Source organism: Caretta caretta, chromosome 6 (assembly GCF_965140235.1).
Source record: "Caretta caretta isolate rCarCar2 chromosome 6, rCarCar1.hap1, whole genome shotgun sequence".
NCBI classification, from domain to species: domain Eukaryota; kingdom Metazoa; phylum Chordata; order Testudines; family Cheloniidae; genus Caretta; species Caretta caretta.
The window spans coordinates 130,080,308-130,092,387 of NC_134211.1; the positions used below are offsets into that span (position 1 = coordinate 130,080,308).

Consider the following 12,080-nt stretch of genomic DNA (forward strand, 5'->3'; position numbering starts at 1 on the left):
ACAAATAAGTCAAAAAATGTTATGGCAAATAGATGCTGAGGTGCGGCAAGCCTGACTTTATCTTATTGTTGTGATTACATCTGACTGTCTATAACAAAGACTTTTTAGCACAGAGGATTGAGACAAGCCAGGACTACACAAACTGGAGAGTCAAAAGAATTCTTAAGCCTTTTAAGACTCTATCCCATGAGAGCTGTTCCGTTTCCTGACTCAACCTCCATCTAACTCCTTCCCTATGGAAAGTTCACTGGAGGGAGATGCTGTTGAAACTGACCAGCAAATGATTGGTTTTTGCTTCTACTCCCTCCTCACCCCCCCCTCTGTGTGTGTGTGTGTCATAACATAATAGAAAGCCTAGAACTGGTTTGTTTTGGGGGAGGGGTTAATGTCTCCTCTGCTCTCTCCATCCCCTACTTTATCCTCCACCCCCACCCCTAAAAAAAGGTTATTAGTTGCTGGTTTTTGTATACCAAAAAAATATCAGGTACATCAACCCTAGTCATCTCTGCTTTTACTGAATAACTTCTTGAGGTTCTAAAAAGCTGTTTAGTGCGAGCTTTTATCCCTTAACTGAACAGTCATGGTTCTTTAGCCAGAATTGTATCTTTAGCCAAATATTACTTATATTACAGTAGCAGCTACGAAACTAACCAAGGATTGTCCTACATGTTGTACAAAGAAGAAAGAAGCCGGTGTCTGTTCCAGATGGCTTACAGTTAAGGTGACCAGACAGAAAGTGTGAAAAATTGGGACAGGGGGTGGGGAGTAACAGCAGCCGATATAAGAAAAAGACCCAAAAATCGGGACTGTCCCTATACAGTCGGGACATCTGGTCACCCTACTTACAGTCATGGTGTTTCATAGGCAACAGGAATTAAACTGGTGTTAAACAAAGACGTTAAACAGTCTGACTAAAATCCCTTTCCCCCACCTTCACTCCAATTGCTCAGATTTCACTCTCTTGTAATGGCATCATGTCACTACATCTATGCTAACTGGAGAGTTTGCAGGATAGATAAGTCCCCAAATTTTTTAAAAAAAAAAAGAGCAGAAAACCATACTCTTTGGGGACAGATTCTCTTGGAGACTTTCTTTATACATCACACATGTCTATCAGGCTTTGAGATAAGGCCACTACATTTCACATCAGACACTAAAATACTGCCACAGGATATTTACTTTAGCCACTACCAATCAGCCAGATTTTAAGTAATGTAAAAGGTGAAGACTGTATCCCTTAATTTGACTTTCATTTTTAGCTTTCTTGGTCAAAAAGACACACTGTCATGGCTGCATGCTAACAATGGCCAGAGACAGAGAAACATATAGAAGACAAAATCCTTTAACCATAGGTAAGCTAGTTATGATGCAGGGAGCAGTAGCTTTTGTATATTACTAATATGTGCCTAGTGCTAAATCAATGCAACTTTTCAAAACCTCATTAGAACTTAAACACAAAAGCCTATGATTTATCTGCCTGAACTTTACCAATAATGATGGCTTAATTAAAAAAATGAAACATATATAGCTATATCCATATTTTGGCTGAGAAAAGTGAGATTCTGATTATTCATTTCAAGTCTTTTCCTATCCCTGAGACTTTAACAGTTATCTAACACTTGTTAATTAACAGCTTGTTAATTTCACAAATATATCTTATTAAGCTAAAAGGAGATTGTAATTATAGGACTAAGTTGAATTCCATGAAATATTTGATTTATAAAAAGCTAACAAAAGTTTAGGGGCGTTTTTTTGCCATAAATAGGAGGTCACAAAACATAGGAAGCTCACTAACCTTTTGTAGGTTTACAATGCCTTTGATGCTCTTTGTTCTGACCTTTAAAAACACAAGGTGACACTTCTCTCTGCTTGTCATCTTCATAATCACCAGATCCATTTCCGTAGTTCAGACGTTGGCCAATTATGCTCACGTTAGAGGTTGATTTATCATGAAATGTTACCCCTGCACAACAGAATCCATAGTGAAGTGTTCAGTATGTATCACTAAAATGGTGCATCACTATTTCATAAATAAAAAACCCTCAAATCAAATTTTTTGATATCTCTGCAGGGTTGAGGCTAGTTTTAACATGCCCTAGCTGTGTTACAGGAAAAGGGAAAGAAACAATCACAGAAGTTTCCTCTCAAACCCAAGCCCACAGTATGATTTCAAAATGGTCAATTAAAATCTAATAGAGTAAAAAAAAACAAAAACAAAAACTACTTCTGGGCTAAGATTTAATAGGTCAAATAAGACCAGAGAAAATTAGATACTAAAGTGGAGCTTGTTATGAAAATATTGGACAGAGCCTTAACTAAAATGGTTTCACTTTGACCGAATTAGTTATATCTTTCTTTTTCTGCACAACAAATTACCTGCACTGGAGCTCTGTTCCACTACGTTAGTACTTCTATTTCTTGCTGAAGACAGTCTTGCTGGACATGATTTGCATCCAAGTAGAGGAAAGATGTCTGAGCTGCTGCAATACAAAATCATTTCTATAAATATATTTCTGAATGGCACTAGGAGCCCTGCCCAAGAACATTTTTCACCTGAAGTGAAAACACAACGTGTTGGGTACAAAACATTTCCAGCACATCACCAGAAATGGTCACGTTTACTACAGATTAGAGAAAGAGAACTCATTTGGTAACAATCAGGTTCACCACCCCCTCCACTCTGAGTAGCTCCTTCTAAGAACAAAAAATTACATGAGGCAGATATATGGGAGAAGTTTCCATTTCTCCTGCCCATGCTGTTATTTGTTCTGTGAACACAGAATTTCAACCTCCAGTGCTGGAAAGCCAGCCGTAGGCCTAATTGGCACACTAGTACCAGCTCTTGTGGGCATTTGTTTATGAAGTTATTTGAGAACTCTCGGTGTTCTTGTATCATGACCTGAGAGGATGGATGTGCTAACTTGGTTAGCTGACACCTAGTGTATTACTATTTCACCATGTCCAGGCCTACTTTGGTTCAGCCTGTCAGCTATGCCGAGGGCTCCAGCAAGGCCTACATCAGCATCTGAACTAAACTCTCTTAAATATATAAAGAAACTTCAAGGTATTTAATGACTCCTGGCATGGCATTCTGTCACTCTTGCACAAATTCAAACTTGCTTATATAGGTCATATCTTCCCTGGTGGACTAGACTTGCATTAGCTGTGAGCACTGTCATACATTAAAGCTGCAATGTCGGGGACTAATGGAAATGTTCTGTATTACAGAATACTGTTCCTATCACTCCTGGTCAGAGTCCATGCTGCAACAACATGGCAAGCCAGAGGTTTTTTCTGTTGGATTTTTACATTACGTTCGTCAGGCCTGAGCTGCAAGCAGCTTGGCCACGTGCCTAGGAAGAAGGTAAGGAGAGGATGTACTTGCAATACTCAGCAAAATATTTCCCACTTCATTTTGCAAAATTAAAAATAAGTACATACTGCAGCTAATTGCTCAACCTTACTGCACCATCAAAACAAATTCCATCAATACACTATTTATTTCTTTGCAAAGGAGCTGAGAGAATAAAGGCATTACATAGAAAACAATTCTCCGCAATTAATATTACAATGGAAATGCTGCATTAGTGGATAATTCAGGTTTAACAACAATGAAAAAAGTTTAAATTATTTGTTTCATCCCCACCCAAAAATCTGTTTAAAAAAATGCATTCCTGATTAACTTTCCAGGTTGCAATAAGAAAACCTCTTCCTCCTCCTCCTGATTCATTCTGTTTTACTCATTTATTTAGCCTGTGGTTCAGCATCATTATAAAATATTTAATAGCAACTGCAGGGCTTTCACAGCTACTTGGTGTTACTATAGCTAGAGGTTGGCACTGGGTCAAAGAAAAAGGAGGAATGAATTAAAACAATATTAAACCACAGCAGCAGAGCACAATGTATTTTAACTGGGAATAACTCTCAGATAAAATCTAGGCACTAAGCAAACCAACGTCATATTAAAAATACAGGTTTCCCACCATTCAACATTTAACTAACCCTAACAGCGATTACATCAGAATTCTCAATGGGGGTTTGACATATAAATTACACTCACGTTATCTTTCCCTGAGGGGTTGTGGACACTGGCGAAGTCAGAGACTCCTGACTGTAAACTCCACTTTCACTGTAAGAGCTCACATTTGGAGAGGAAGTGCGGGAAGGGGAGTCCATAGTCAGATCAAGTTTAAGCGCAGAATCGGGGCTCTCGAGATCTGAAGTGCTGCCACTCAGTTTTGCCCTCTTCTTAGCTGCACTATTACGGAGAGACCTAAGTGAACTCTGCATCTAAACAGAATTGAAAACAATGTCAGAGTTTACATACGGCATGTATAATTCACAAACACAGGAACGAGTTGTCAAATACAAGCCTGCTTCTAAAATCTTAATTTTTATTCACTGTACGTTGACAGGGCTGTGTCTATGCCCCCTTTGGGCAAGGTAATCTATATGGACTCAATTTTCTTAATGTCAGAGATCATTATTATTCTTATAAAGTGAAACAAACATGCACAATTTAATAGTACAACCAATGCAAACCCAAATGCAGCATGCACATCATATCTAGTTATGTTCTGCAAAGCTTAAAATGAAAGGTTCCTCACACAAACACACTATCAATCTTTTTTAAAAAAAAATAATTTTGTTAAATAGGCTCATGTTAAAGAGAAGAGTTAACTGGCTCAATGGCAGTCTGTGGAAGGGACCTCTGATTTTTGCTCCCCAAGCTAGCCAGTGCTGGGAGAACTGCAAAGGTGAATCTCACCCCAGTCTACCAGTGAAGGCTGCTACCCAAAGTCATGAAACTACAGCCCCATTCCACTGCATCTTCTCCCCTCTCCTTGCGGGAGATACTCAGGGTAGGAAACAACGGCACTGGAGGGTGGTATTATGAGACAGGGTTTTGCAGGGGAGGAACTGGAGGGAGGTTGGGACAAACTGCAATAAAGGGTGGGATGGGAGAAAACAGTATTTCTACCTGGGACCCCCTTACTGTTTTGTCCCATTCACGGTCTCCTTTCTCACATTCCAATCTCTCACTAGTGACTTCCACCCGCTCAAGGCCCCCACACTCACGCACACCAATCCACTATATTCACACCTTCATTTGCCAGCTCACCCCATTCTCCCACAATCAACCCTCCCGACCCACTTCTGGGTCAGAGCTCCCCACGTTCTCTTGAGCTTCTTCCAATCAAACCTCACTGCTCAGAAACCCCTTACTCCCCAACCTACCCACCCCACCCACAGGCTCAAAAGCACCTTCCCATCAAACCCAGCAAGCTCAGAACCCCTCCTCCCTTAGCCCAAAAACACCACCTTTATGGGTTAAACATGGGGACCAACCAGTGGATTTTTCAGAGCCACAGGAAGTTAAGTAGAGAGCTAGGATTAATTTGAATATGGGGTACCTGGGCATGCATCTGTGCCTGTTCACTAGTGACCCTTTGTCTGGGGTGTTTTTTTTGTTTGTTTGTTATTTTTTGTTGTTTGTTTTTTTTTTTTAAGATCTTGGGAATAAAAGATGCAAACTGAGACAGCCGCCCCACTGCCACCCCAGCTTCAGTGACCCCTAGTTTGGTAGGTATATTTATGGATTGCTTTCATCTCTAATTTAATGTACGGATTTTCTTTCTTTTTATACATGAGTTTGTGATTTTCAGAGGATGAAACCCCACTGGATAAAAATTATTATTTAAAAATGATCATTTCTTAATATAAAATGAAGCTTTAACTTAACTGTATTGAAGATGCATTACAATTTTCCATACAATGTGTGTTTGTCCATTCCCTTAGGAGAGCCAAATCAGGCATGATCTATACCTACTCTCTTATATGGATTCTGTATTACAGCTGTGTTAACATTATAATGGTTCCACATTATGGAGTGACACAATACAGCGGAATAACTCCAGAGGTGACACCCTAATTCATCTAATTCATACGTTAGATCAGGTTTTCTCATTTCACTCCATGGAAACTTAAGCATATGTCAAGGGCTGCATCAGTGACAGTGCACTTCAGCAAACTTTACAGGTGAAAAGAGTCTGAAGAAGAGATTGCTGGAAGTTAAATAGAAGTCACAGTAATCAAGTGCTATTTTCTATAAAACCATTAAATAAAAATAAAGGATTAATTATTTAAGTCCTACATTAAGGGTAGCACTGTGGTTTCACCTTGGACAAAACCAAAGAAAAAGTTCAGGCTGTGTAAATGTCTAACTCATGCCATGGTACTATAATGGAGAATGTCAACAGCATGATTTGAGAACCTCAAAATAGGTAAGTAAAATGAGCCTATGCCCAGGGCACGGACAGTGTCCTTCAGTACTGACTTTCATTGCTTTAGTTAGTTTCTACCAGACACATAACATCATCTTAACGGAGTCTTTTGGTATCCATGACATGGTCACAAAGAGTACAGCAGTGAACATATATATATTTTTTTCTTCTACACCTGAGGTTTTAAAGGGGGTTGGGTTTGGTGTGTGTGTGTTTGGGGTGGGTGGGTTGTTTTTTGTTTGTTTGCTTATAAAATGTATATTCTAGCATCTTTTTAAAGTATGTAAAATCACATTTAAATCCAACCTCTTCCTGGTCTGACTCCTTATCATTGACATTTAATTCTGAAAGATCAACTGCAAGTTTCTTGTCTTTTTCACTCTTCCAAATATCCTCAGACTCTTCATTTTTCTGTCCCGCTGTGTTTAACTCAGATTTATCAGGCAACGGGCTTGCCCCCCTTGGTATTGGGGGGACAGGTTTGGTCCCATTCAATCCTCTCCGTGAAGCTGGCGATCTCACCAAGGCTGGTTTAAGCTGAATTGGAGAATGCTTTTCCTGTGCATTTTCCCCTGGGTAAGATACAGACAGACGTCACCATTTCAGAAGAACAGTGGAACACATCACTCAATAGGAGAAAATACATATTCAATTTTCACGAAACACAGCAAAAATATTTTTAGAAGAGGTGATTTTCCCCTCACTGAAGGGGCGCACTTGTGACGCAATGTTTAGTCATGTAAATATTTTAAGGGTACCTTTGGTTGAAGCAGCTCATTTTTCATGAGGAAATTCTACCCTGTAATTTTGTTGCACACAGAATATGCCAATAAATAGCTCATGACACAGGTGAGGTACAGAAACCCAATGACACCAATAAGATGCATACATTTGTTTAGGCCTGTCCTTTGAGATTTCATAATTCTATTTATTGATATACAGTAAACCCTACTAAATCACACTTATTTGTTCACATGCTTTATAACCTTCACATAAAATTGGCCATATCTAACTGCCTCTCTGGGGGAAAAAAAAGTCTCACATTACTAAGATGTCATCATTTCTACAAAATATGCTAAAGTATGTCAGCATACCATGAAGTATCCAATAATTAATACTAAATTATAGTTAACAAAATTAATTGAAGTACATTCTGTGATGCATAATCCTCACTTTTTTATTCCAGGTTTTCAATTACTTGAAAGTTTGCAAAATTCAGTAACTCACAATGGGTTTTGAGTGTGAATTCCTGAATTAAAACTATACATGTCGAGAAAAATAATAATGCTCGCATGACTAATTTTATTTTTTAATATAATAGCATGCTGTTCTTTTTCTTCAACTTCTATACAACTTTACCTGATAAAAGATATTTCATTGATTATTCAAAAGCTATTTTTAAAAGATTAACAGTATTAGGTACTTTCTGTTTTTAAAAAATCCAGCCTTCTTCACTTTTCTAGAACAGCTACCAAAAGCAGTTTTTATTTCAAACAATAGAGAGTGGGAAGAGTGTATGCATATAGAATACCTGGCTGGTGTCTGACAAAATTTGTCTTTACTAATGAGAAGACTTAATATAACTCAAGAAGATACTTGTCAAAGAAACTAGCTTTCTTCAAAACTTACAGATCATCCAATTATCGATTGTTAGGTACATTACTTATGATTAGGGCACTACCAAATTCACAGCCATGAAAAACATGTCACGGACTGTGAAATCTAGTCTCCCCCCGTGAAATCTGTACCGTATAGGGTAAAAGCACATAAAGGACCAGATTTCACAGGGTGAGACTAGTGTCTCTCAAATTGGGGGTCCAGACCCAAAAGGGAGTTGCACGGAGGTCACAAAGGGGGGTCACAGTATTGCCATATTTTAAGGGGGGGTCATAGTATTGTCACCCTTACTTCTGAGCTGTCTTCAGAACTGTGTGGCCAGAGAGCGAAGCTGCTGGCCAGGTGCCAGATCTGCAGGAAGCAGTGTAAAAGTAAGGGTAGCAGTTCTGCAACACCCCCCAGCCCCAACTCCTGTTTGGGCCAGGACCCTAAAATTACAACACCCTGAAATTTCAGATTTAAATAGCTGAAATCATGAAATTGACAATTTTTAAAATCCTCTGACTGTGAAATTGACCAAAATGGACCCTGAATTTGACATGACCCTACTTATATGTGAAAGGTCACAAAGAACGGCCAAAGGTAAGCCTTTGATATTTTAGTTATGCATCTGTATTTTTCAATATTGTATTTTACTTTGTTTTACAAAAATATGTTAAGTGATACTATATTGAACATCTTCTGGTTCCTTACTCAGGTATTTTCATTGCTTGCCAACTTTCTAGCATCTTTGCCCTACACTCTGCCATTACAGTAACCTTATTACACTGGCAGCAGCTTACAAAAGCGTTTCACATTTGTCCAGGATACTTTCTCTTAGGAGATGTAAATTGGTCTATTTTACATATGTTTTGAGGGAACAAAATGTACACATTAAATAGTGCTCTAGATTTATCTTTCTGAATCCAGAATAAGTAAAAGTTGTCTGGTTCCAAGATAAATGCTGTGGAAACTGCTTCGCTAAGAAGACTATTCTAGTGAAAGAACAAATGGCACAACTACTGCAAACAACAGGCTAGGCATGCAAAAAGTCAGCTATTAATAGTTGTGCTCCATCAGGACAGTCACTTTAGGGGGAAAACTGCCAAATAACTGACTTAGGGCTTTTCTACAAAAGAAAGCTGCACTGGTTGAACTTAAACGTGTGATTTTTAACTTGATTTAGTTAAACCTCTGCAAAAAGCTGTGTGGATCACTCTTGGTTCGGTTTTAAGCAGGAGCGTTTTGTTTTAGCTTAAATACATTAAGGCTATACCTACACTACACAGCTTTTAGTGACGTGGCTGTGTAGCTACAGCCATGCAGCTAAAAGTCGAGCGGCACAGCTCCTGTTTATCAGCTCTCCTGCCGACAAAACACTTCTACCCCCAATGAGCAGCATTTGCATCGTCGGCTGGAGAACGCTCCTGCCGACAACGCACTGTTCACGGCGGTGCTTGCCACTGGCAAAACTTGTGTCTTTCAGAGGGGGCTTAACACTTCACACAGATGTCTACACTGGCAACTGAACAACAAAAACTTTTGTCTTTCAGAGGCATTTAAAAAAAAAACAAAGCTGAAAGATAAAAGTTTTGCCATGTAGCTAAAAGCTGTGTAGTGTAGACACAGCCTAAGAATCAGCGTAAGGGCTTGTCTACATGGGCACTTTACAGCGCTGCAACTTTCTCGCTCAGGGGTGTGAAAAAACACACCCGAGTGCTGCAACTTCCAGCGCTGCAACACGCCAGTACAGACGGTGCAGCAGCGCTGGGAGCTGCGCCCCTTGTGGAGGTGGGGCTTTTAGAGCGCTGGCAGCACCGTGACCACACAAGCCGTGTTAAAGCGTTGCCGCGGCAGCGCTTTAATGTTGCCAGTGAAGACGTGCCCTAAGAAACTGAAATAAGCTGCCCTTAAACTAAGAGTATCTCGACAAAGGTTTAACTAAATCAATCTAAAAACAATTTCAGTTTAAGCCAGTGCAACTTCCTTGCATAGACAAGGTCTTACACTGAGCGTTAATGGCAATGACTGATGTTGAAACTGGAATGGAATTAGCATAAAAATTCCCATTGTAAGTACATTTGGCCTTAGTTAGATTTTAAATAGGTGTGAAACTGTGAGGACTGGTCATTGAATACAGAAGTTTCCAAATAAAGGTTAAAAGGGAAAAAAGGCAAAACACAATGAGTATCATTTTCTTGTATATTCATTCATAAAGGTATTTTATTGCATTTAAGTCTTTTAGATTGTTTTTCTTTACAAGTGCTATCTTCTTTTAATCAGAAGACAGATGGTACACTAGGGCATGGCTACACTTGCAGATGTAGAGAGCTTTGAGTTAAACTCGCTTTCGGAGAGAGCAGTAGGGAAAGCACTGCTTCTGTCCGCACTGACAGGAACAAGCGCACGGGTCTGGCCACATTTACGGCACTTACAGCGGTATTGGGAGTGGTGCATTATGGGCATCTATCACACAGAGCACCTCTTCCCATTCTGGCGCTGTGGCTTGTGGAAAGGGGGTGGGAAGGCAGGGCATTCTGGGTCCTGTCCCAAAGCCCCGAGATACATCGGTTCGCATCCCAGCGATCCCTGTACTTCCGTCCACATTTGGCGCCATCTTTCCAAATTTTTTGTACTGCGCACTCTGTCTTCCCTTTTGGCCTGCGGGAATGGAGCCTGAACTGCTGAGGAGTACGCTGACGAGTCTCGCCAGCATGTCACGTTTGGCAATCAAGTTATTCCTTATGATCCAAAGTGACAGTGAGGACTCCAACGATTATATCGACTCAAGTAACGCATATGACGCAAGTTTGTTTGGGGCATTCACGGACATGCTCACCACCATGGAACGTTGCTTTTGGGCTCAGGAAACAAGCACTGAGTGGTGGGATCACATCGTCATGCAAGCTTGCAATGACAAGCAGTGGCTGCAGAACTTTCAGATGAGAAAAGCCACTTTCATGGGACTGTGTGAGGAGCCCGCCCCCATCCTGTGGCACAAGGACACGAGATTGAGAGCTGCCCTGCCAGTGGAGAAGCGGGTGGCTATTGCAATCTGGAAGCTGGCAACTCCAGACAGCTACTGATCGGTCACTAACCGGTTTGGAGTGGGGAAGTCGACCGTTGGAATCATGTTGATGCAAGTTTGCAGGGCCATTAAGCGCATCCTGCTCAGAAGAACAGTGACTCTGGGTAACGTGCATGACATTGTGGCTGGCTTTGCACAAATGGGTTTCCCTAACTGCAGAGGGGTGATAGATGGTATGCATATTCCAATTCTGGCACCAGCCCACCTCACCTCCAAGTATGTTAATCGGAAGGGGTATTTCTTCATGGTTCTCCAGGCGCTTGTGGATCACCGTGGGCATTTCATTGACATTAACACAGGCTGGCCCAGAAAGGTGCATGATGCACGCATCTTTCGGAACACTGGCCTGTTCAGGGAGCTGCAAGCCAGGACTTTTTTCCCCAGACCAGAAGATCACCGTAGAAGAAGTCAAAATGCCCACTGTGATCCTTGGAGACCCTGCTTACCCTTTAATGCCGTGGCTCATGAAACCCTACACAGGGAGCCTTGACAGCAGCAAGGAGCAGTCAAACAGGCTGAGCCGGCACAGAATGACTGTGGAGTGTGCTTCTGGCCATTTAAAGGACCGCTGGCGCTCATGGTATGGGAAGCTGGACCTGGCCAATGACAGCATCCCCGCGGTTATATCCGTGTGCTGTATCTCCGTAACATTTGTGAAGGGAAGGGTGAATGATTCACTCAGGCATGGAACTCAGAGGTTCAACACCTGGAGGCTGAATTTGAAGAGCCAGAGAGCAGGGCTATTAGAGGGGCCCAGAGCAGGGCTGCAAGGGTTAGGGATGCCTTGAGGGAGCAATTTGAGGCTGAAAGCGACCAGTAATGTCTAGTGCCCTGCATGAGAGTGAAGTGCAGTGGTTCCAATGTTAGTAGGAATCTGTGTTTGCTACACTGACTTGCAGTGCCTGTTTCTTTCCTGGGCTAAGGTATCTTTTACTTTATGCAATAAAAAAAAATGTTTTCAAAGCCAAAAAATCCATTTATTGAAAAGAAACAACTGCTTGGGAAACAGAAAGGGCAAGTGGGTGGGGTGGGGAACCGTAAAATCACAGATTTGCGTATGTCCTGTTATCATACTCAGCCTTCCTGTCTGGATTGCAGTGCTGCACTTCAAG

General features: G+C 41.0%; 1 protein-coding gene across 1 annotated transcript in view; it reads right to left on the reverse strand.

The window, feature by feature from the left end:
- The window catches only part of TOGARAM1 (TOG array regulator of axonemal microtubules 1), an 86,254-nt gene that overhangs the window by 46,929 nt on the left and 27,245 nt on the right, over window positions 1-12,080 (reverse strand). Inside the window, exons 5-8 of the mRNA XM_048852021.2 lie at window positions 6,591-6,856; window positions 4,061-4,290; window positions 2,377-2,480; window positions 1,796-1,963 (exon numbers count right to left, since the gene is read on the reverse strand). Coding sequence (XP_048707978.2) covers window positions 1,796-1,963; window positions 2,377-2,480; window positions 4,061-4,290; window positions 6,591-6,856 — 768 coding nt within the window. The remainder of the gene's footprint in view (window positions 1-1,795; window positions 1,964-2,376; window positions 2,481-4,060; window positions 4,291-6,590; window positions 6,857-12,080) is intronic.